At 40.9% G+C, this 26,264-nt stretch overlaps 1 protein-coding gene across 1 annotated transcript in view; it reads right to left on the minus strand.

The window, feature by feature from the left end:
* The window catches only part of TDRD1 (tudor domain containing 1), a 35,513-nt gene extending 17,090 nt beyond the window's left edge, over positions 1 to 18,423 (minus strand). The window contains exons 1-12 of the mRNA XM_054382330.1: positions 18,230 to 18,423; positions 11,168 to 11,388; positions 10,958 to 11,054; positions 10,194 to 10,280; positions 8,757 to 8,832; positions 8,432 to 8,579; positions 7,914 to 8,019; positions 5,249 to 5,306; positions 3,587 to 3,691; positions 3,039 to 3,221; positions 2,261 to 2,407; positions 1,227 to 1,392 (exon numbers count right to left, since the gene is read on the minus strand). Coding sequence (XP_054238305.1) covers positions 1,227 to 1,392; positions 2,261 to 2,407; positions 3,039 to 3,221; positions 3,587 to 3,691; positions 5,249 to 5,306; positions 7,914 to 8,019; positions 8,432 to 8,579; positions 8,757 to 8,832; positions 10,194 to 10,280; positions 10,958 to 11,054; positions 11,168 to 11,388; positions 18,230 to 18,423 — 1,588 coding nt within the window. The remainder of the gene's footprint in view (positions 1 to 1,226; positions 1,393 to 2,260; positions 2,408 to 3,038; positions 3,222 to 3,586; positions 3,692 to 5,248; positions 5,307 to 7,913; positions 8,020 to 8,431; positions 8,580 to 8,756; positions 8,833 to 10,193; positions 10,281 to 10,957; positions 11,055 to 11,167; positions 11,389 to 18,229) is intronic.
* Positions 18,424 to 26,264: the final 7,841 nt, after the last annotated feature.

Consider the following 26,264-nt stretch of genomic DNA (forward strand, 5'->3'; position numbering starts at 1 on the left):
ATTCACACCTCCAAGAGTGTTTGACTGAATAAAATGACCAAAGCAGTAACAATCAATACTTGCTTGCAGTAATCAAAGACTGCTGGATGAAAAATTGGTTACAGTTTTTAATGCAAGAATTCACAGCTCAGCTCCGTATCTACAAGACTAAACATACAATGAGTTACTAAGATTTGCAGAGAAATCTTAAATTTAAGTTGCTTGTAAGGTCATGGAACAGATGCATGCCACTTTTCATGAATACTGTGAGATTTTTGTGGTTTTCTTTTTTTAAGAGGCTGCCAAGTTAGATTGTTTTGCCATTAGCGTGCTGCAACTGAACATGGAATATGCCCAACACAACCCTGAAACAGTTGAACTTACAAAGGACTAAAGATAAGCCATCGTTTTATAGACTGCAGAGACTGTGACATAGCAACAAGCTTCCTGCACATTAGGAATTTAGCAAGCTAAAAGGATCAGCCACCAACTCCTTCAAAGCTTGTGGGCTGCATAGCAATGAAAAGACCATGCTCTTAGCACTATATTGTTCTTTCTATGCAGCCAGAAAAAGCATCCAAACAGAATAGTCCTCCAAAAAATTACAACAAGCACATCTTCTGTACAGATCTGGTTCTACAATCAAAGCCACACCCCCACCAGCTCAGCTGAAACATCTGAATTCAAACTCCTCAAAGATCAGGTGCTCTTTATCCACTAAGGTCTGCCATGGATAAAAATATAAACATCCAACAATACTCAATGGTTGCACTTTCTTTGCTATTTTTAGTGAGAATCTAAGAAATATAGCAAAACCTACTCAAATCCTTACTGGAACTAGAAACTATCACCTTTAAAGAATTAAAAAAAAAAATAAATAAAAGGAACTCATGGTCCCAAATTTGCATATATATATTAGAACAGAAAAAAATAAAGAGAAAACACTTGAATTTATTACAATTCTACTAGAAAAGTAACCTTACTAAAATTTGAAGTTATTAGGTATAACAAGTTATTTCAGGTACCAATGTTTTAAAATTATTTCTGTATGGAAAGGTGAAATAAAAAGTGAAAAATTTAAAATTCAGGGTCAGGTAGGAAAAGTCACAAGATGGAGGAGAGCAAAAGAAAAAAAAAAAAAAACAACCTCTCCATTCTTAAAGGCATTAGGCAAGAGTAGGGAAAGTGAACATAAAAGACTTATCAAATGCTTTGGATTCCCCTCTTCCCCAATACCAAGTACTTACCAAGATCTGGGAAAACAACATTTACAGCAAAACTCAACATCATTTCCTCCTGTAATATATCAACAACAGTCACTGAACAGTACTTTCCCCTGAGATGGGAAGAAAAGTTGGTGATGGCTTCATTATATTCTTTTGGATCATAATTGGCAAAGGAACACTTAATGACCTGAAAAGAATTACAATTAGAACAAGAGGGAATAGGGAGTTTTTCTGCCCTGTCATAAAAGTGACTACATATTTAATGTCCTCTGAAATACCATCTTGCACATAAAAGTTAAAGCCACTGATGGCATTTGAAGTGCTATGAATTCAATTAACTTCTTTACAAGACAGTTAAAAATTAGGAAATTAACTTTTAACTGTAAAGTACATTTCCTCAACAGCAGACTCTGAGGGCTTTAGTAAGTTAAGATTCAAAGAGCTATCAAAATCTTATGGACCTAGCAGAAAGTCATGTGAACAAGTCATGAAAGACTATTCTAATAGTGGCTAGTCATAGCTGTCACTGGTTGAAAGAATGCTTCTCTATTTTTCTCTATGCATAATTAAACATAGTAGTTTAACATGCTGAAGCTAGATCATCTGTTTTGTAATGGAAGACATTCACAAGCATGGCAGTGAAGTCAGACTAATGGCTGTCTTTACCCCAAACAAAAAGTTTGCCCACACTGCAAGTGATTTTTCACCACTACGTAAGACCAGATCAGAATATGCAGGCAGAACGTCTTCCCTGATGTCCTCTAGCATACGAGGGACATGTGGACCTAGCAATACAACAGGATTTTTTTTGTCAGCTCAGAACCAAAGAATTCCGAGACTAGAAAGAAAACCCCAGATAGCCTTCATTACTCCTACTGAATATCTAAGAAACATTTCAGGAGGTAAGCTTAGTGTAGTATAGCAGGTTTTATGTATCCCTTTCACTGAACACAACATAGTATGATAAGGACAGTTACACCAAGACACAAGTTACACTCATTTTGCAGCTATTCATTTAAAACACTTTCAGCTACTGTCAAGGAAATAGAACTCACAAAAGGAGGAAACAACAGATCAGTGTCCTTGTACAGAGCTTTAATCCAGGAGAATGGAATATTTTCTTTATTTCCATAATCTATATAGAATACTTGTGCTTTCTTTTGTACTATATCCACATCTTTTACCAGTGCTCTACGCCAGCTCTGTGTAGAAATTAAAAAAATCTTATTAACAACAGAACATATTTCACTTTACTTCATCAGGTTTGTTTACAAAAGGCACTCCCCAACTCTAAAGTAAGCCAAATAAACAGGGCTCACTGCAGTGTTCATTGCTGTTAAGATAAAATTCTACTCCCATAGATACTGGCTACCATACAGTAAACCAAGCGTTTGCTAACAATGGAGGAGAAAAAGGAGAATATAAAAATGGGGTGGGAATGGAAACAGGAACTAGATGTGCCTACAGAAACACAACTAAGAAAGTCAGTTAAGAAATTAAGTAAGAATAACTTCCATAAATAAGCAGAGTCATATTCCAAACAGTTCTAAGTACAGTGGTTTAAATTTGCTAAAAAACACACACAGCCTCATATAACAGTAGGGCAAACATGGCTCAAGTACAGAAACACATAGAAGTAAACTTTTTAGAGGGAGGAAAGAAAATCATAACCTTGGGTTCCAGATGTTGTAAGGCCTGCCACTACCACAAATCCACCATAATAAACTAATCTCCAATAGGCAGCCCTCACTGGTAGAGGCATAAAAGCAAATAATGCAAAACATGATGATCCCATTGGATGGAATGGTTATTTCAGGGACAATCAGATGTTACCTGATCCAAAGAACACCTTACAACACAGACTTCCCCTTTGACAGCATTATAGTGCTCCTGAATAACTGCGTTACTGTAACAGTCTTGCAACTTCACAGTAAGTTTAGTCATCTGGTCTAAAGCTTGTAGAGAACTCATCTGCATATAAAATTCACTTGGACTCTTGAACTCTGTCACTTTACCCTAAAGAAAAAAAGCCATAGGGATGGTAACTATGCAAGAACAACCTGCGGTGCATTATTCAGATCAGTGCTCATTTTGATAAGTGCATTTCACCTTACTCCCAATTTTGTTCTTTTGTTTTGGATCTAGCAGTAATTAACTGCAGGGAACAAAATCGGTGGTATTTTACTGATTTTTCACAATCTTCCTCACTTACTCCCCCTGTAGCCCCGCTTGCATTTACTTATCTTTATAAAAAACAGAAGAATTTTGCACAATTTGCGAAATGAGACAAAGGGCTGAGGTGACATGCAGCTATATATGCCTAACAAAGCTTCAAATGCAAGCTAACAAAGTATTGTAGGATTCTGCCAAAATAAAAGTACCTGTACTTCCATAGCTTTTTTGATCCCTAAAGTCTGGAGATCTGAAAGCATTACTTTCTCGACATGCTTTTCTGTCTTGAGAGAATCCACAGACTTTGACTTGCCCTATTAAAAAAAACAAAACAAAACAAAACTGTAAGTTATGTTTAAACTAGAGTTGTTTGGCTCTAGTTTCTTGCAGTAACAAATGAAAAGAAGAACTTTTTATCGTTTCAAGGAACATGTGAAAAAGTGCTCTTGTTGACTTAGAGATACACTGAACAGACAAAGAAAAACAAGTGCTTAAGCACCACACATTCACCACTTCCTTTCACACCTTACAGGACAATTCAGCTGTATTGCCTCCTTATGATGTTCTCATAAACATGAGAAATTGAACTCCATCTGCTTCCTTTTAGCTGTAACAGGACAGGGCAGATTATAGCTACTACTTAGACTGCTGGCATCGATTTTTAGAAGTCTACATGTTTAGTGCTGCTGAATACCTGTGACATCTACAAACACCTGAAAAATAACCTCATACACATCCTCAGGGAAAACTTTTTTTTTTTACACTTGGACCAAGATACTGTAGTCAAGGCATGATGATCAAGATTAGTGTGGCAACTGCCAAACTAACTGTATACTTGCAACTAAAATACTTCTAGTAAATCCTTCATTAAGAAAAGGTCTTATAGTACAATAGCAAAATACATTCAACATTGTTCAATGTCATATAAACTCTTCTGCTTCTGCAGAACTTAAACTGGAGTTTCAGAAGATAAACCATGGAAAAATAAAACCTTCTTTTACTTCAAAATAAATTGGCTATAAACAGATTATCTATATTGTACATCCTCTTTATAAAAAGGTCTCTCACTATCATTTCATAAGACTTACTCAAACACACAAGAACACACACACACAGACTTATCAGAATGAACTAACAGAAATCTCATGACCCAAAATGAGGTCTCCTTTCTAAAGTCCTTCAAAAAGTTAAACAGATGAATGAGCTACTTCAAAGAAGTGCACAACACAGTTTTCTTCTACAGTGCAAACACGAGGCTAGCTGGAGGTAAGGACATTTACTTGCTTTCATAACTATCACCCAAAGAAACCACAGACAGCAAAATCACCTCCTGCAGAAGAGTTCACAGAAAGACTACAGGAAATGTTTGGCTGAAAGTAAGATCAAGAGAGGCTGCAAAACATTACAGAGGAGACCTGCATCATGTTTAACTCCTGCTAAGGCAAAGAAACAAAACCTTATCTGCATCTCTCACTGTACAATACTACAGTACATGTATTTCTGCAATAATTTACACGGCTCCAAGAAGCAGTTCATGATTTAGGCAGAAAATACCACCAGAAATTTTCTGAACTGGACAAGCCACACCTATTTCTTTCCTAAAATACTTCTCCAGCAACATCACACACTTGATTTTTAACTTTTTCACAATGCTTATTCAAACAAAATTCAGGTTATCTGAAAGTTTTGCCAAGGGCTCCAGAACTAGCATATCTTTGAGTGCTTCTCCCAGTAACTTTTGAAGCACTGATCTTTCTAAAATGAGGCTGTAACCTTTGGAACTTGTTCCTGTCCTGTACAGGTTAAATTAAGCCTATTCCAACTAGCTCACAGCAGACCCATTCAAATATAGTGAAAATGGTATTCTGTACCTTAGAATAAACCCTCTTCTCGGTTGCAGGTAAATTGCCTCCCTTGTCATTACTTAAACTGTAATCAAAAGAACAAGATATTAATGTTGAAGTACCAAAAGACAGGTAAGTAACATTCACAACACCTACTTAGAACAAAAAGGCTGTGTTCATAGTATGCAGGTTTTGTCAACCTTTATTCCTCCTTCAAGAAGTGCAGAAGGGCAAATTCATTAGTTCCCCTCCATGCAACATCTTGTGTTTTTCCTGATGCCACCAACAAAAAATAAGTTATTTTTTACTATAATGGAGAGTAAATCTTAGACTATTATTGTGGAGTTCAGCCAACACTGTAATCCCAAACCAAGTGTATGTATGAACTATAAAATCACAAAAAAAAGTTACTCTTTTGGTTGAAGACATAAGTAATACCCAGATAAGATATATGCCAGATTGTTCCTGTGTCCTCCTTGTTCAGTCACTGTAGCAACACTTGCAGGAAAAAAACCCCAACTCTTTAAATTGAGATATAGAATCATAGAATGGATTGAATGTGAAAGGACCCTCCAAAGTCCAACCTTCCTGTAGTAAGCAGGGGTATCCCCAATGAGATCAGAGCCCCATCAACCTGACCTTGAATGTCTCTAAGAATGGGGTCTATACCACCTCCCTGGGCAACCTGTTCCAGTGTTCCACCACTCGCATAGTCAAGAACTTCTTACTAAAATCCAAATCTAAATCTACCTTTCTCTAGTGTAAAGCCATTGCCCCTTGTCCTACCACTGCAGGCCTTTGTAAACAGTCCTGCTCCAGCTTTCTTGTAGGTGCCCTTCAGGTACTGGAAGGCTGCTATAAGGTATCCCCAGAGCCTTCTCTTCTCCAGGCTGAACAACCCCAGCTCCCTCAGCCTGTCTTTGCAGCAGAGTGCTCCAGTCCTCTGATCATTTTTTTGTGGACCTGCTCCACCAATCCATGTCCTTCTGTGTGGAGGGCCTTAGAGCTGGACACAGTAATTCAGGTAAGGTCTCACCAGAGCAGTGTATAGTAGCAAAATCACCTCTCTCAACCTGCTGGTCACATTTCTTTATTGATAATGAGAACTGTTCTGACTCAGGTGCAAGACCTGGCAACGTGTCCTTGTTGAACCTCTTGGGGTTCACTTGGGCCCATTTCTCCAGCTTGTCCAGGTCACTCTGGCATGTCAACTGCACCATTCAGCTTGGTGTTATCTGCAAACTTGCTGAGGGTGCACTTGATCCCACCATTCAGAACACTGATGAAGATATTAAACAGCACTGGTCCCAGTACAGACCCCTAAGGGACACCACTTGTGAAACACTTCCATCCAGATATGAAGTCATTGACCACTACCCTTTGTGTGCCACCATCCAGCTAATTCCTTATCCACTGAACAGTTCACCCATCAAAGCTCTCTCTCTCCAATTTGAAGAGGACAGTGTTGTGGGAGACCACACCAAAGGCCTTGCAGAAGTCCAGACAGATGACATCCATTGCCCCTTCCTTGTCCAATGATGCAGTCGCTTCATTTTAGAAAGCTACCAGGTTCATCAGCAAGGACTTGCTGTTAAAGCCGTGCTGGTTGTTTCAAATCACCTCTGTCCTCCATGTGCCTCATCAGAACTTCTAGAAGGATCTGTTCCATGATCTTCCCAGGCACAGAAGTGAGGCTGACAGGCTGGTAGTTCCCTGGGTCTTTCTTTCTACCTCTTTTAAAAATGGGTGTAAAGCAGGGGCTCTGGTCACCAGGGACTTCACCTGACTGCCAGGACTTTTCAAGTATCATGGAGAGTGCTTGGCAACTACATCAGCCAGTTCTCTCAGGACTCTGGGATGCATCTCATCAGGTCCCAGAGATTTGTGTATGTTCACATTCCTCAGGTGATCACAAACCTTGTCTTTGCTTATAGTGGGAGGGACTTTGTCCCCCTGATCCCAGTCTTGTGGTCCTTCAACTCAGGAGGTATGTGGAGAGACGTTGCCAGTGGAACAGTCAGGATAGCTGGCTGCAGATTCACCAGACTGTCATCATCACTCCTTCCTAGACCCTGAAAGCTTAAATGCTCAGATGGCTCCCTGAAACTGTTCCAAAGCCAGCCAGGCAATTTGTCCCATGTCATGACCTAATTGGTGCTTACTTTAATTGGAACAGATTAGGAAGTGATCTCTTGAGCATCTCATCTGGCATGACAAAAAGCAGTAATGAGCAGCTAGAGAATGGCCTCTCTGAGACTGACTGGAACCATTCTCAAAGATAAAACATCCCTGAAGTTCACTGAGACTACAGGTAGGTTCAAAGGATGCCTCTTCAGAGTCTGTTAAATGAAATCCATTAACAATCCCCCTGCTGAAAAGCAGAGTCTCATTTCTCCTCTCTTCCCTACATCATCATCAGCAATAACAAAGTCAGGTGATAAACTGATATTCTTACTGCATGCTCATAGGTCTGACCCAAGAGAAAACAATGCTTTTGCACTGTCACACAACAGAAGACCTTGCAAGTTGCACTTCTAAAGCAGCAGAGCTGAGATTTTAGAATATGCAGTACAAGCCTAAGAATAAGCAAAATATATTTTACTATAATAGTGTCTTTACATGGTCATTTAAGTTGCATGGGGAGGGATACTGCGCTTCTGCTAAGGTTATTTGGCAGAACTCTCAAACTTACTTCTCTTTAACTGGGTCACATACAACACTATGTGCTGACCAATCTTTTTTCTGACAATCTACAGAGCAGTAGTATATTTGCTTGCACTGTGAACATCTGTGGGATCCTAAAGGAAAAAAAAAAAAACAACAGTCTGAGAAATATCTCCATCAGAAGATAAAACAGCTGATATTGACTCCATGTATTATTTAATAACTGCAAGACTTTCCCACTACAATTCTAAGCAGAGAAAAAAAAAGTAATTGTATTCACACACAGCTATCAATCACTACTCTCCCAGATATCACAAATTCCTTCTATGAAATTTAAGAAGGAAAAAAAAGTCAAGGCAGTTTTTATGAAGATGTTCTCTTCATGTTTAACAGTATCGTAACTCCAGTTCTATTCTGAATAGTTGCTATACTTGCATCTGAGAGATAAAAATACACAACCATTTCAAGACATTTCTGAGCAAACTTGATCCAGTTTTGCTGGTAGATATACTATGCACCACAGACCATAGGACATCAGGCACCTACCAGACAGGCCACAGTGATGGCAAGTCCTCATCTGAGGGGCTGATTTTAATGAACTGAAGAAATTCTTATTATAACCAATAGAGAAAATATTCTCAGTTGAGCATTTTAATTTCATTGGCTTCTCATGATGCAAGTCAGAGTGGGACATCTGTGGGAGAAACATCTTAAAGTGATTCTTACTAGAAAGAAGCTGCCCATTAGGATACAAATGCTGTAATTTATCAAATATGAGGGCAAAGTGCCAAAAGTCAAAGCTCTAGAAATAGCAGTATCTAGAAATAGCAGAACGGATTATTTGGGACAACTGTAAAATGTGGTAACTCACAGCATTTCCCCTTTCAGCTCCAGCTGAAGTTGCAGCCGAGTTCCCCCTACCACTTAAGCGTTCCATGGAACTTCCTAGAAGCAGAAATATTTGCAAAGAGCGTTTTAACAATTTTATAAAGGGATTAACAATGCTAAACTGTGCCTGTGTTATAAAGTATTTGCAGGAAGACACGAAGCTCTTATCTACTCCTACTCTTCTGCTAGCACATTTGAGGAAAAGGAGATGCCAGGACTACAACATACTCTGGGAGTCACTTCTTGTTATCATGTTGATGCTATGTTTATTCAAACCTGCTACCAGTGGTATTATTAAATCAACATTCATGCTCTGTACTTATCACACAGTCTAAGTCTTAACATCCTCCACCCATAAATTTATTTCAGCTAAAGTTGTTCCGCAGGAACAGAAGGAAAAAAAAGTAATTTCCAATACCCACATGGCAAAAATTCAGAATAAACAACTTCACAGTAGCTGAAACAGTACAAGTTTCTTTCAATACCATTGAAGCTGTGGCCTATGCTAAGTTTATACTTATGCTTAGTTTTGTCACATCCAGAAACAAAAGACAAAAGAGATTTCTACTTTTAATGGGTGTCTTATAAGCCTCGAGGTCTTTCAAGTTAGTTTATTCTTTATCAAACAACTCTTACAAGACAAGCATTCAGCTAATGCTGTACACCAATATACTAAGAACCATGTTCTTTTCAGTTGGTGACTCATTTACCCTCAAAAGATTTAGCTGTTCCACTCCAGCACGCTTGTTAGCTCAACTTCTCCACTGAGTCAGCATAAAGCTCACATGGCCTTTTTGCTGTACCTGGAAACATGTTAATGTTGTAAACTTCACCTAAACTAGAACTCTTGCCTAGCATGAAACAAAGCTGCTTGTGTGATAAACATGGCTGCATACCAAACTATCTCAGATCTCCCAGAGTCAAATCTTCCTCATTTCCTCATCTGGAGTAAAGGATAACATGGATCAGAAAGTACTGAGACACTGATGAAAACAAGAAACACTGCGGAAAGAACTCCAATTCCCACTGTGCCAGATTTTTTAGTACTTCAGTTATCCTGTTTCTTCAATTACCTAAGACATTCCATTTCACACAAGTTTGGGCAATTAGAAGTTAACTGTATTTATAAGCCATACTGATAATGCTTATCAATACAAGCATACAACCAATTATAGGAGCACAAAGCTACAATACCTTTATCAAGCTTTGTACAAAGTCTCTCCTTTACTGCAGTCATACAGCAGTTGAAACTCTCCATACTGTTTCTATACTTTTTAAAGCATCTTGTGCTGCTTGTTCACAAAACACCAATTTGTGTTAGCTATTTCAGAAACTCACCTGTGAAGTTAAAAGCTTTTCAACAGGAAGTTGGCACCACCTGTGACTCTGCTGCTTTAAGCTCCAGCTACAACTTTATCATGTGTTCCTCCTATGAAGTGGCTCCACCATTATGTCAATGTTCACCTCGGAGTATGACAGAAGGTGGCTGTAAGACAAAAAGGTGCCCCTAGAACAAAAGCATGGCTTTAAAGTTTAACTCGCAGAAGCACACAAAGTATTTTGTCATGTTCTAAAGCTATATTTAAGCATCTGTTTTTAAAGGGTGATTCTCTACTGTCCGTTTAAAATAAAAAGTAAAGCATTTCCTGCATTGAGGATCTCAACACTCCAGCTTAAATGACAGGAGAGAAATGCATTAATGAGCAGGAGTGGCTGTCACCAGGAACACATTAAGTTTGTTGGATTCTCATTAGTTGTGCCCCTCTGGAGACGCTCTCACTCTAGTTTAGATAAATTGCCCCTCTACAGAGGCATAAGCTGCACCCATCAGCTTTTCAGGCCTGCCAACACAGCCACAGGCAAAGGCCCAAAGCCCTGGGGCAACAACCGGCTGCTGAGAGGGCAAAGCCAATGCCTTAGGGGAAACTACAGCACCAGGCTCTGCCAAAATGAGCTTTTGGCACCTGCTGTCCAAATGCTAACGTGCAAAATAATTATTTTAAATGCAAAAATACTCTCATTGCATTGCATGAGAGAAATCAATTAAAATTAACTTGCAAATAAAGCAGAACAGTCTTTGAACTGGCATTGCAATCAACGCAACCAGAAACGAGCTTTTGCAACCGCAACTGAGGACTAACTACCAGTACACGCTATTTTAAATAACAGTGAAACATCCCCAACCCCTCCGCCTGCAGCCGAGGCTCGGCCGGCATAGGCCAGACCAGCGCTACCGCCCCAAATCCCTTTCTTCCTTCAGAGCAGAACGCTGGGGCCCGAGCTGCACCACACGGAAAAAGGCACCAACACCTCAGGGGAGAGCCGGCAGGAGAGCAGCTGAAGTTAAAGGACCAGCCGTCGGCGGGGAGAAGCAGCTCCCTCCGCAAGCCACACCACGCCACGCCACGCAACGGCCGGGCTGGCCGGGGCCGTCCCCGCCGCGGCCCCGTGGTGGGCGGGCCGAGGCACGTGCTGCCCGGCGGGTTGGAGCCGGCGCCATCCAGGGCGGTCCCAACGCCTTATTCTGAATGTGATCGGCCGGAGGAGCCTTCAGCGTCGCCTGCTCCAGTGCAAAGCCTGTGTGACTGAAGGACAAGGGCTGAGGCGGCCGCCAGCTGTGGGTCGGTGAAGCCCTCTCAGCAGGTGAGTGAGCAACGTGATTGGCACCTGCTCATCAGTGCCACTCGGCCTGTGAGGAAAAGCTGAGAGAGTGGGGTTGTTCAGTGCAGAGCCAGGAGAAAGGTTAAGGGAGTGGAACATCTTCTGTATGAGGAGAGACTGAGGGAGCTGGAGCTCTTTAGTTTGGAGAAGAGGAGACTGAGAGGTGACCTCATCAATGTTTATAAACATGTAAAGGGTGAGTGCCAAGAAGATGGAGACAGGCTCTGATGGGTGATGCCCAATGACAGGACAAGGGGCAATGGGTGGAAGTTGAGGCATAGGAAGTTTCACGTAAATACGAGAAAAATTTTTTTCACTGTGAAGATGGAACACTGAAACAGGCTGCCCAGGGGGTTTGTGGAGTCTCCCTCTCTGGAGATAATCAAAACTCACCTGGATGCGTTCCTGTGTAATCTGGTGTAGGTGATCCTGCTCTGGCAGAGGGGTCGGACTAGATAATCTTTCGAGGTCCCTTCCAGCCCCTGCAATTCTGTGATTCTGTGATTGAGCCTGGAGAAGGCTCTGAGATCACCTGTTAGAAATGGCCAAAGGAGGATTTTTAAAGGATGTCAACAACTAGATAAGGGAAGCATCTGCTGACTCCTTGAATTTGCTCCAAAGCAGCCTGTGTAGCATCATTGATGCTGTAAATGTTAATTGTGATAACAATATAATTTAATAATGCAATATCATTAACATGGTAAAAAAACTACCCTTGAGTAGGAGAAGCCCCATACCAACAAAAGCCCCCGTCTCACAGAACACAGGGATCCTGTAGGTACTAACTAGTTAGGAATCTAAGAAAATAAAGCATCAACTTAAGGTAAAGTGTACCAAATGTTGGTGTGGGTGTGCTGGCTTTGTGGATGAACCCCTAGCACCCATCTCTGCAGAAATAAAGCATTTCAGCTGTGTATGCGTGTTGTATTGGCACACTGGTTGAAGAACCCTGATTTGCTATAACTGACCTTATTGTGACCTTTCAGTACTTAAAAAGGGCCTCTAAGAAAGATGGGGTTGATCTTTTTTTAGCAGGGCCTGTTGTAGGGTAATGGATTTAAATTTAAGGAAGGCAGATTTAGACTAAATAGATACAAGGAAGAAATTTTATACAACGAAGGTGGTGAACCCCTGGAACAGGTTTCTCGAAGGAGGTGGTAGAGGCTCCATCCCTATAAACGTTCAAGGTCAGATTGGATAGGGCTCTGAGCAACCTGATCAAGTTAAAGATTTCCCTGCTTAATGCAGGGGTTTTGACTAGATGACCTTTAAATGTGCTTTCCAAGCCAGAGCATTCTGTAATTCTATGATTCTGTGCTTGAAGGCTAAGTCTGTGATTTTCATTTGCAGTATGGTAACGTTGTCAGAACCCCAGTCAAAAACATCTTAGTCATAAAGTGTATTACACCCAGTCTGTTGCAAGAGACTTACTTTATTACTTAAAACCACCACTGTTTTTCTCACTCTTAATCAGAATTTAGTCAGGTTTGGTGAAATACCCACGGCTGCACTAGTAATCTCATGAATTCCCTGGGAATCCATGTGCTGTACTGCTCTTGGTGACACAAAAAAGATGAAATAATTTCAAAATACAAGCTACAGAGAGTAATGTGTAACACTGTCCTTAGCTCTTAATTTCAGAAAAAAGCTACAGGTTATACTCATAACTCTGACTGAATCTGAGCAGCCTTGGACTTCTGACTTGGCCTCTCAGTGCTTCCCAGCAGCAGGCATACTTGTACCATAGGCCAAATGTTGATAGTTCAGCAGTAGAAAAGGTGCTTTCTGTAATTTCTCCAATAAAATGAAATATCTCTGAGAGCATTAGTTAGAAAACCTTGTTTCATACAAAATCAGAAGGTTCTATGATGAATGAATAATGAAATTTGATGCAACAGATTGATAGATTTGTACTTCTAAAATATTTGAATTTTGCCCTGTAGCCTCAAAAATAGATGTCTTCACCTCCCATTTACAACCTATTCTCTCTCATTTGTCTTTTCTCCTCTTTCTTTCCTATACAAGGTGTTTTCCTCTTTTCTTTTCTTTGCCATGCTCGTGTCTCTGTCTACGTTGGAAAACATAATTCATCCTCAACACTGCTGAAGTTATGCTATTACTCAGACATGCTCTCAGGTGTTCCCTGTACTGTGCAATTAAACTTTCACCAAAAATAAATGAATCTTGTCTGGTGCCTACACTGTTGTACTTATTAAAGTGTATAAAATCAGTGATGGATTTTATTCTCACAAGTTCTGTGAGGCAGGGAATAATTATCTCTGCACACAGAGAAGAAACTGAAGCACAACTGTTTCGCCTTAAAGTCATTTGGAATCTGACTGTGACAGTATTTCAGTCTAAATCCTCAGTGTTTAAGTCTAGGATCCTATCTGCCAAACTATTCTCTGTAAAGCATTCTCAGAAGTAAAGGGAACCAAAGGGAACCACGTATCAAAGGTTTGCTGAGTTTTTTCTAGTTGGCTTACATACTACCTCCCAAAGTCAAAAGAAGGTCTCCTCCTGGCTCCAGTGAACCTCTAACTCTCAGCTGCAGTCTGACTAGAAGCTGACCATACCCTGCTCTGAATGCAGGAGGGGAAATTAGGCAGGATTAGGTGGAATTTCAGGAAATCCATCTGCCAAATTGCCCAGCATCTCATATCAGAGTGGGCAAAGTTGCACTCAGGAGGTTGCAGAGAGACAGGGCAATTATGATCATTTAGCCTCCATTACCCCACTGCACTTTGTTCTTCTGTCCCCAAGGTTAGCACAATAACCCTTGTATTTAAGCACTGATAACCTGTGAGATATAAGAAATACTTGCCTGACATTCAAACCTCTTAAAAAAAAAAAAAAAAAAAGGCATAAATTTATACTACTTTTGTGACTTAAATTTTCCATGTTTCTAGTACATTTAGCTGGCATGCCATTTCGGTTCCCAAGGCCTGTTGAATCAAAACAATGCTGCCAGTCTGAGCAGTCTTTTGAAATGACACTAATAAACACTATAGATTGTGCTGGAAGCATATGGACAGGAGGCAATGAGAAGGAAAATCAAATATTCCACTGTAGACAGAACTTTATCAGCATGTGAACTGGCACAAAGTTTTCTTGCAGTTAGAAGCTGCAAAGAGTGATTGAGCCAGAGCAAATGTTTTCATTGGTTTTGATTTTTAAATGTCAGTCATTGGGGACTTTCTGTGCCTCATGATACTGCAAAAAGAAAAGGCAGGAAATGACAGCAGTAAAATTAATTCTAAAAAGAAAAAAATAACAGGTCTGGCTGCAGCAGAAAAAGATAAATGTGAAGGAGTGTCAGAGGGGACTGGGGAGAGTGCTGTTAGTGTGGAGGCTGCTCAGGACCAACATCACAGGAGCTGCAGGAGGTTGATGTGGCTTGCCAGCAATTTTTAGCAAAAGGTTTGGGCTTGCCGACATGTAGGTTCTGTAATAACTCTAGCAGTGTATCATTAGCTCTAATTTGTAGTATTTAAGTGCCTAGGAACTAGCTGGGACACCACTGTGCTATATGTTGAACTAAGGACAGTCTAAACAACATATGATGAAAATTGTTTTTTCCAGGTATAACTTACTCAGAGGATTGTATAATCCCAGTAATACTTGGGATTTACCATGCACAGGTCAGACACAACTGTGGTGGCAAGACCTTAGTATAGGGACTGAAGCTTCAGCAGAGATGTTGTCCCTACCTGACACAGGGAAGGAAGACAGAACTTCTGGGGCTTTGTGGATGGCTTTGTGGATGGTGCTCCCTGAAGACCCCTGCCAAACTGTGCTTGCTTATACTAAGATAGTTAAACCATGAAAGCTATCCCTAATAAAAAAAATCATAACTCTTGATGTCATCTTTCCAAGATGCAGGAATCAAATCAGCCCACAGTAATTACATTATCACAGACCAGCCTTCTGATTAATGAAAAGGATGGGAGTCAGGCAACCTGGACTCTGCTCTCAGCTCCTCCACAGCAATGCCAGACATGGCCCTCCTGCACCAGTGGTGCCAGGGGAGTATGGGGTGTCTGCTGTTTCAGCCACCTTATTGTTCTCCCTAAAGTGAAATTGCTAAGACATTTTTAGTTGAAGGAGAAAGCATAGGATTGTAAACCTCTGCATGGGGCAAAGCTATGAAACTGTTGCATATAATTAACAAACGTCACCTGGAAACTGAGCAATTACATGAATGTTTACTTTTCTTTTCCTTAGACAACAAAGCATGAGCCTAAAGCTGGAACTACAACATTTTGAAAATCTGGGCCAAATTCTGCTTCTGCCTCTGCAATGCAGAGCTTGTGTCTGCAGCAGAAGGGAAGGCTGTTGTGTATGACTGTCTGTCTTTCAGGTGATAACTTCTCGTGCTCAGAATTGTCTTCCTCAGCATTTTTACATGCCAAATGACAGCTGTGCCTGGCTAACTAAGAGTTAGAGTAATTCATTCATTCATATTTAATGTGAATGCAGACAGTCTGGGGCAGGAGCTCTCTCTGTGTCCTATCATTATCATCCCCTAAGTCTCTGTGGCTGCCTCCGGGGAGTAAGATTCTGTTTTGATGAAAATTTGGCCTAAGCTGAGATATTATAAAAATAAGAGTCAGAACTATCTGAGCATCAGTGCTGGGACTGGAAATGTGGGGAGTCCAGCTGAGTACAAAACAATCCTTTTTCCCTGCCTTTAAGGAAGAACTTTGTTAACCAAGCTCAATTTTCTTAACCTGATTTCAGTGCTGCTGAAAAAAAATGTCCACAATAAAAGGTGAAAATCAGCTCAAATTCTGCCTTGTCTGGTGTGACACTAAGCCAGACAAGATTAATGTCAGTGGGACTACAGACAAAGCATACATCTTACAAGCATAAATCTTAGAAGGACTGGGGCCAGAGTACAGTAATGTCTCAGCAGTTGCCATTAAATAACTAGAAGAGAAGACCAAATAAGACTGATTTGGGCACTGTGTTACAGAGCAGCAAGAATGGGTGAACTTTGCTGCAGGACAAGGATTGGCAAAGCAGCATTTCGGAAAGCAAAGCTTAGGCTAGGGCTGCATGGCAACTAGCAAGTGTGTTGAATGGCACTGTTTTCTGAAAACGGACAGTTTTTTGGTCATCTCTATTCCACACCTGAGTTTTAATATATTTTTAGCAATATGGAATACACAGCATGGTAAGAACAAAGCGAGGACAAGGTTTTTGCCTTCAAGTACTATTTGGAGGTTGAAGTTGAGGCCATGAGTTCTCACCACTCTCATTTATGCTGTCACCTAAATAATGTTTTAAAGGACATATGCCTTCATCTGATGCCTTCACATCTTTAGAGGTGATGGTTAGGACATGGTTTTATTATCTGAGGGATTATTTCCCAAAGTAAAGAACATGCAAAGGTTTATAGTTAGGATAGCACTGCATGATTTGCAGACTGATTTTCTTTAAGATCCTGGTATCATTTTTAAGGATCTGTAAAAACTTTTCAAGGGACCATTTTCTAGGACCCCTAAATTTGCATTTGAAATTCCAAATACCTGGAAAGAATAAGGAGAAAAATAACTTGCTCTGAAACATGTTCCCAGTTAACATTTTAAAGTGAAGTTATGCAGCACATTGTTTTCAAAGTCATCCAAAATATGAATTAAAGGAATCATTGCTGGGGTTTATAGATGTAAATGACAGAGGTATCTGTATGGTTGTAGAAGTGTATAAAAATAAATTAGCCAAAATAAAGGGCAATCTAATCTAACACCAGAGCTAGCCCTGCTGTAATTAGGAGATTGGGCTAGGTATGCTCTGTAGGTGCCTTCCAACCCAAATTATTCACTGATTTTAACTTGCTTGTATTTTGTTACGTATAAAAAGGTCTTGCAAGAAAGGTGCCAGTGGTTGCTTTAGCTGATCTGCTGTAATAAATGCAACTGTTTTAAATTAACAGCTTCTCTGCTAAGGTAGTTTTTTCCCTTTTTTTTTTTAATTAAATAAAATTAAATGGCATCCATGTAGTGCTCTGGATTCCAAAAAGCTTTGTGTTCCACATCAACATTGCTGTTCCTAGCAGTGAAACCTACTCTGTATTTTTGCTGCGCAGCCAATTTTTCACCTTTTTTTTTTTTTTTAATACCAGCAGAATAAGGAATGAAATACTGGCAGGTGTTAGCTGGAGCTAGAGTCTTAACATCGCTGGATTTACTCTTACACAGCATGTAGGTGCAGAGGCTTTTGATATCATATGAAGGGGTCAGTTCTGGAAAATGAGATGCTGCTTACTTGGGAAAGAAGAGACTATTGGTCACTTGTGCAGCGGTCTTGCAAAAAGGGATCTAGTTTTGAGACCATCTCTAAAAAGCTGTTGGGGTGAAGAACTCCCCCCATATGGCTTCTCAAGGCCATGGTCTTGGGTAACACCATGAAACACCTGACATCAGATCCCATGCCTAGAAAGCTTGTATGTTTAAATAAAGAGGAAAAAAAAACCTCACAGGCCTCTCGGTTGAAATAATATTTATACATATGCTCTAAATTATCTGCGGTGTGAAATTTCGCAGCTTCATTTCCTGGAGCTGTTAGCACCTTCAACTCACGTCTCGTTTCGTTCCCCTCAATCTGTCATTAGCGTGCTTTAAGCAGCGGCCGTAGGAGCGCAGCGGGAGCGCCAGAGAGAGGCAGGGGTGAGACTGGTCACGCCGTCACCGCGGGCGCTCCGGCTGGCCCGGACAACTCCGGGACGGATACCGCCAGGGACAGAGATGTCCGGGCCTCGCTGCACCACCGACTCCAGTCCTTATCCGCCCTCACTTTGAACGTGTCGGGGAATCTTCTCTAACGACAACTTGCACCACCTCGCTGGGCGCCACTACAGCCCGCAAGGACAGAGCACGACCCGCGGCCACACCACCCGCTCCGGGCTCTCCCCGGCTCCACCCACTGCGGGGTGGCCGCGCCTCTTCCCGCCCCCGGCCCTTGTGCCAGAGCACCGCCCGCGCCGCCATTTTTGTTGATGTGTCAGCTCGCCGGGACGGTGGCGGCTGGCGGGGCATACCGCCGCCATGGGGGAGCTGCCGCCTTCTCTGCCAGCTTCGTAGTGAGCAGGTGAGGGGCCGCGCCGGAGGGCGGGTGGGTGCCCAGGTGCTCGTTGCCGGCGCCCCTCAGCTTGCACATAGCTCCGCAGGCGCTGCTGGGCTCACGGAGGGGGCGGTGCGAAGGAAACCCGCGGCCAAGGGTGCCGGGGTGAGGAGGGACGTTGACGGCTTGGCGCCCCCCGGAGGGCTTGGGGAGGGGGGCGGTGCCGGTGAGCCGCTTTTGCTGTCTGCCGCGGCGTGCCAGAGTCAGCTGGCGATAATCCCTGGGGGGCATGTGGTCGCGCCGGGCTCGCAGGGGCCGCGGGGGCGAAGGGAGTAATCTCCCGGTGCCCCGACGCCATGGTGGCTGCTGCGAAGGGATCTGTGTGTGGCGGTGGGGGCACTTGGCTGGCAGCGGTCGCGCCAGGTCCGTGGGTGAGGCTCGGGGTATGCTGGGAAGAGAGGGCATACGAGGTCCGGAGGGATGAAGTCCTGCCTTAGCAGCGCATTCTGAATCAGGACCTCCCGAGCCGGTAGCTTTTCGCTCCTGTGCCGACCCGTGATCTCTTTGTTTCTTGACAGCTTTCTTCCCCACGTAATTAACTAGGTTGTCCTGGTTGGCTGATTGCGTGTTGATTTCACTCTATGGCTAAATAATTAGATAACAAAACCCAGGCACTGTTTACAGCAGTGTGAAGGTTATTTTTTGGTTTTGGTTTTATTTTTTTTTTTAGAGCCAGCTGCAGTGTTGCGGTAAGAGTACGTGTCCTTGTTTTTGCAGATGGTATTTGTAAAAGCTGCTTGCCCTTTCAGGCTTGAAAGCAGAAAGCTTTGCTGCAACTTCAGCGAGATGATTATGATGTAGGCTTGAGGATTTGGGCTCTTGTCCCGGAAAATAGTCTGCACAGGTGAGTCTGGTACATGTGTACTTCCAGTGAGACTGTGCAGACCAGGAGAAGATCTCTTGCAGAATTGAAATGTGCATGTAAGATTAGAAAAACAGTAGTTTGGCTTTACTATGCTTTTCCTACATCTTGTACAACTGTTATGTAGAAGTTAAAATCTTTTGAGCAGAGCACACTAAAATGCTACTCGTGATCACTGCCCCTTGTATGCTCTGTTGTATAAGGAAAAGTTGAAACAGCATGAGCTGTAGCTGCATTATAAAACCGACAAGGAAATGTAATCACCAGTTAGTGTCTGCAGTGAATGCTTGTGTTGCTGTTGACTTTAGGAGGAGATGGTTAAGATCTAGAAGTAGACAAAACTGAAAGTCTGAAGATGTTTCATGAGACTGTTGAAGTATCATCCATTTTGTGGAAGGAAAAAAAAGTAAACTTGTTCTGTGCTGTCTTTGAGTCCTTCTTTTCTGTTTTGAAATTCTTTGGTCACGCTTTCATGTGTTGGCTTTCAAATAGTATTTTATTTTGTAAGACTTAATCTGGGGTTATTGACAAATGTTTGTTAGTATTGTTGGGGTCACTGTTTCAACATGTTGAGAAAAGGAATCAAATGCAGAGAATAGTTTTTGGCCCTCATGATCAGTGATGTTACCTTTCACTACCCAAAACTAATACCAAATTTGCTGAAGCTGGCTTTTAAAAAGAGCTATGGAAAAAAGCAAGAACTCTTCTGGATGCAGTGGTGTTAATGGTCAGGACAAACGTGTTAAATCAATAGTCTGCAATTTTTGTTAACCTTACCAGTAGTTGGCAATATGCTGTACTTACTTCTGGATAGGCTTGTTCTGGACTTACTCTCCTGTTGCCAAACACAATATTGGGAAGCTTTAACAGGTAATTCTTCCAGTCACAGACCAAGACCCTGCTACCTCAAACTGAGTGGAGGTGAGGAAAAATCTCTTTAGAAACAAACTGGTATCAGAAGAGTGGAGAAAAGCAGAGATGAAGGCATGATGCTGAAATCTTGAAAGGTTACAGTAGTGCTGTTGCTGGTATTGTAGGTGAGACTGATTTTCTTTACTTAGAACAGAAAGAGTCTGTGTGTTTTGTGTGTGAACCCTTAAGCTCCAAGTCCCATTTGCAGTTCACAGTCTAAGGACACTGTTGCTAGTATATGGTTTTTCCCTGAGACATGACCTTTCAAACTAGGAACTAATATGACAAAAAGTAGCACGCAAGGTGTGCCCCATGACTTATGATGGGAACAAATGTAGTCCTACTTGTTAAACCTTAACTGATGAACTCTGTTGCAGAGTTTTTCTGTTACTTAGCTCTGCGTGTGGAGTTAATATTACCATAATATTAACCGCTTGCATGAGATTGGTGGAAAACCTGGTGTTGCCTTTGAAGGAATTCACACAGTATCACTCAACTACCTAACTTGTGATGTAAGCAAAGAAAAGCAAAGATAAAGTTTGAATAAACCTTGTTTTCTAAAGCACTTGACTCACCTTAAAAGAATTGATAGTAATACTGAGCTTTGCACCTTGGCACCGTGTGCAATCTGTGTTTATATAAAAGATTAAAAAAAGAGAAAAATAATTGAGATAATTATTGAGCTGCTAAAAGTAAGGAAATCCTGAGAGTACCTACTGTCTATATACTCCATGCCAGTGCCCTGCCTTCAAGCATGTGCGTCAAAGCAAGTCTTTGTGTGAGCTGAGTCAGGGAGCTGTGTCAAGTTAGATCTGGGCTGGAGGACTTAGTGTCCCAGTACACAGCTACCTTTACCACTTGTGCCGCTGAGTCATGCTTGTCCTGTCGCTGTTGCTGTCCTCTAGCTTTTCTGTGTAGATGGAACCACATTGTGTTACGTTTTCCTTCTTGCCAATACTAGGTGATATCCCAAGAATCTTCTGTCTGTGAATCAGAGCAGTATCTTGTACTCAGTCATTTGCAAATGTGTAATCAATAATTGGAGAGCTAATGTAGGTGGGACTCAGGTGTGTGTCTCTTGTTTCCTGTATATGCAATCTGTAAATACCAGGAGGCCATCATCACCACCCCCTTTCTGGTTTGTATGGAATACAGGCAGTGGTGATCAACTTAATCTCTTCTTAAGATGTTCTTTTTAGGACTTTTTCCATGGTTGTGATGCTTTTCAGTTCACTTCATCTCATTTTATAGTGTTTCATCACTTAGAAAATCGTGTGGCTTGCTGCTCTGATTACCTTTAGGCATGGAGATGTAACCAAATGTGTTTCAGACAGCCCTTCTGGCTCTGTGTTTATACATCTCATGCCAGATTATGTAAAAAATCTGTTTCTGTGGATATTTCTATCCCAGTCCCTTTTGATTATGTTGAAACCCTTGTTTTGTCCCTATACACAGTTCATACGCTTTTCATCATTTGTCAGCTGCTGTATCTTGTCATCTAGAACAGAGCTTCTTTAGCTGAATCCTCATTTCTTTATAAACCTCAGTTGAAAAGAGAATTGTCTCTAGGATTTGAGTTTCCCTCTTTTGCAGTGTTATCTAGTGATGTAATGCTTAGTCCGGGAAAGTCATTTGTGATGGGAGTTCTTATGAAAGAAGCAAAATACAGATAAGTTCAGCATTAATTGGAAATGAGAGGAAAGTTTGTTTTGCTGGTCAGTGTGATGAGCAGTAGACAGTATTGGAGGATGTTTTGTTTTAGAAAAAAAGAAACAAACCCCTCACCCAAACAAAGGAAGTTAAAAGGTCTGTTCAGATTAGTTTAGGTGAAATTATTAGGATTATACTAATTGCTAAACTGTAGAATTGGACTTTCATTTTATTTTAAGTCTTACTGTCATAAAATTTTGTTAGGGGGAGTTCTGGTGCAATGATAGATTGATGCTGACTTGGAGAAGTATTTTGGTTTGCTCAAATAATCACTATTGTGTAGTAAAGATGTGGAAAAGTTCTGAAAGAGATGCACCTTGGATTTTTGCAATTAATAAGATTAAAGAAAAATAGAAGAAGAAAAAAAGCCGTAGTTCGGAAAAGGATTTCTTTAGCAGTCTTGTTGGAGTATTGATTGCATATACAATAGCACATAAGATGTCCTACAGCTTCGTCTCTTACCTGAGTGTAACAGGTTGGAAATGAAAGCTTAATTGAAATGAAGTGGTAGTTCCTGTGATTTTTACAGTTGTGTGGTTGTTAATGGTTACTTTAATGTCTCTGTCTTGGGATAATGCCTTTAAACATAGTAGAAAGTATTTATTAGTCTATAAGAATGCATCTAAGGTTATGTTTCTAAGAGATTATTTTGTAGGATGATACTTAAGGAGAGCATTAGTCAGGCCTTTTTGGAACAAACTGTTGAGACAAATAAGTTATGGTCTTCCTAATAAATGGTATTGCATTTCTGAAGCTTTTTTGCATTGAACTTCCTTAAGACTTGCTTTGGTTGCTCTGTGCCTTGTATGTGTGGAGCTTGTCAAGTAAATTCTTGACAATCATTAGAATTCTCTTCAGTATTCCTCAGCCAATAAATTCTAATTAACTCTTTGAAATAAAGTCCATCTCCAGTGTTACAATGGATTATGTTGCATCTCAGTTTAACACTTGAGTTTGCAATTGCAAGAGGGAAGTGGGTCTGTAACTGAAGTGTTCAGATGGTGCTGGTGTGCAGTTTTTATTTTTGTTGAGGTCTTCAGATGAACATCAGAACTGCATCAAGAAGAACCTTTGACTGTTGAAACTTCAGTTGTGTCACTTCATTTCATAGATGCATGAGTTGAAACACAAGGCAATATTAAAACATCTCTTTACCATTGCCTGTACTGCAGTGTTTGAGGAAGGAGACAGTGCATTGAAGTGATAAATGTGGTTATGTTGAAGTTACCTAAGCAACCTGATCTAGTTAAAGACATACCTGCTCTCTGCAGGGGGCTTCACTAGGTGACCTTTAAAAGTTCCTTCCAACCCAAAGCATTCTATGATTCTATGTATTTATATTTTCCTCATCAGCTTTAGTAGCTGTTTACATGAAGAGATGGCTTCTGAGTTTGGGTTCTGCTTGAGTGTAATGAAGCACATGTAAAAATGAATCGATTTAATATTAATTGTTATTTTAATATTATTAATATAACATGAGTGACAGGGAGGCAGAGTTGTATTAAGGTTCGAATCCATACTGATTATGCAGTTGCATGTATTACTTCTTTTTAAAGTAACAATTACTGCTGAATCATAATTTCCAAGGAATGAGTGTGAACCTGCTATCTCAGGATAGATTTAGATCATTGCTGAACTGCCTTTGATGAATTTTTGACAATCATGTCAGAAAAAAAAGGCGTGTTTTGGAACATACTGCTTAATATTACTGACTTGAGATTCAGTCCTTAGTTACAAAGTGAGTGTTAGATTCCACCCTAGCAAGAAAAGCTGAAGTTTAAGCTCTGAAGTTTGCTAAAGATGGGGAGGTTCTAGCATTCAGTGCTTTTCAGGTCAAGGCATGGAAGAATACAAAGACATGTAGTAGAAGTTTCGTTAGTAGTTGAGTCCAGGGGAGCTGTGTTGGTAAGTGTATCTGGGTGTGTTGCTGAGGGCTTTTATTTGCAGTTGGAGGGCTGGAGTAACAGAAAGTGCATTACAATGTGACTTGAAGAGGGTTAATCTGCAGAATGGCTGTAAAATGCATGTAATTTCCTCTTGGAAATTCACACAACTGCATTTGAAATTTTTTTCTGAATCACTTGATAGTAAATTAAATGTCTCCTTCAGCAGTGAAGGAGACATCCGTGAGGGTAATTCCTTTTACATTAAAAAAAACTATCTTCCAGACCTCACAATTCTAGATGTAGGTGTCTGTTGTTTTGTTTGCTTGTTTTCAGTAGGCTCTTTGTGTGTCTTGATTTTCTTAATTATTATTTTTATTACCTGATCAGCTTTGAAAGGTCACACAACTAAGATGATGAAATACTAAGAGTATTCCAGTCTCCAGATAAAATACATATCAGTGGGCAGGCCTCTTGAAGTTTGGAGAGCTGTTAGAAAGCTGGAATACTGAAAACAGAAGAAATGCTTTCTGACTTCTGTTTAGACCATCTACAGTTTCAGGTGCTCGCTTTGCTGTCCAGAGAAATGCAGGTGGACAAACAGGGCAGTTATGAAAGCTTTACGTTTCAGACTGCTTTAACTAGGTTACGTTTTCTGTTACACAGAGATGAAACCCACAACTTTCTAAATATGTAGGTAAGCTGTATGTCTGCTTTCCTAAATTCAGCTTTGCCAAAATTAAACTGTATCATAAGTGTCTGCATCTGATACCTCCAGTATCTAAATGAAGCTATTCTTTCCTCGCTCATTGCCACAACACTGGGATCTGCTAGCCAAAAAGTAATAAATCTGTGTAAGCCCATATATAAAATGAGAAGTTCTGGTTGACTTGAGAGGAGGACACAGAGGAGCAGTGATGTTCATAAAGTATGTTTGGAAAGTAAGTTGAAATCTGGTAACAGGGACCAGCGCTTGGGACAGATAGCCAGATATTTGAGTTATGTGGTGCTGCCCAAATCTTCTGCCCTAGTACTAGGGGAAGGTAGTAATTTGCTTTAACTTGGCAGGCTGAGGATGTTAAGATTGAATTCCTTTTCTAGCTATCTTCATAGGAAAGTGGCCAAAGGACAAGCCTTATCCCTTCTCCCAGGAACTGACAAGACAAGCTGCACGCTAACCTGGAATTGCATAGCAAGGGAGATAAATTGTTTCATTTACTTTAGTTTGCCATGAGTTCAAAAACCAGAACCAATATGGAAGGTTAGTGACTGTTACAGGCCATCTGAGGAGACTATTGCTTAAGACTGTTTACTTAGATTTTTATGATGGATTTCCAGTGGAGCTTGTCTTGAAAAGCAAAATAAAGAGTAACAGCGACAATTTTGTGAATTATCGATCCAATGCAGTTTGAGAAAGAACCAGGAAAGAGGCATCTCAAATTAGAATGTAGAGAGAATTGCTCTGAAGCAATTTCAAGGGGCTTATTTTCTAGATAGGTGTTTTCCTGTAAAGATGTGGACTTTGTTTAGAGATCCACAGTGTTTCCTTAGCAGGTTTATAGGACAGACTGCAGTGGCAATGCAACTGTGTGAGTGCTCAGGTGACATCCACGTAATCGTGGGGGTGACTTCTGGGAACTTGGGCTGCTTTTGTTCATGTCATCAGATTTTTCTGTCATTTACCTTCTTGCCTGGCCTGGTCATGGCACTTAGGACACTGCTGACTGTTGGGGTCATCTGCCTATAAGCCATGGAGCAATCATCATTTCTTTCCATGTCCCCCACCTACTCTCTCCAATGTGTCTTATCTGTATTGCAACTTTGGGTCATTTTGAGATTTTTTTTATTAAATGAAATTTGAGTGTTCTGCTGTGATGGATATGTTACGGAATAGGAAAGAAGGTAGGTTTGTAAATTTACATGGTTCTTCCATTTAACAATGAGTTTGCTTTGTATTCTATAAAATCTGACTGGATGCTTTTTACATATCCAGAGGTGAAAAGCATACATGGTCTTAGCTGATGCCAGAACTGTGGTTTCACTATTTTGTGGATTGCATGTTAACTTGTTTGGAGATGATTCCATCTACATCGTTGGCTCTGCCACAGGGTTTCTCTTAGGAGCAGTGCTTAGAGTGAAAATTACCTACCTAAAGATGATACAAAAGCCTTCTTTGTTGAAGGGAACTGCCATAATTGATGGCTGCTGACCACTATATGATGTAATGCATGATTGAATGTGTCTGATGATAATTTGCTGTTTTAAGTTCTTGTTACTACTCCCCTTCCATAATGTTTTGTGCTTCAGAGTCACTTACCTCAATGCTCTTTGCTTTCTTTCA

Source organism: Indicator indicator, chromosome 7 (assembly GCF_027791375.1).
Source record: "Indicator indicator isolate 239-I01 chromosome 7, UM_Iind_1.1, whole genome shotgun sequence".
Lineage (NCBI taxonomy): Eukaryota > Metazoa > Chordata > Aves > Piciformes > Indicatoridae > Indicator > Indicator indicator.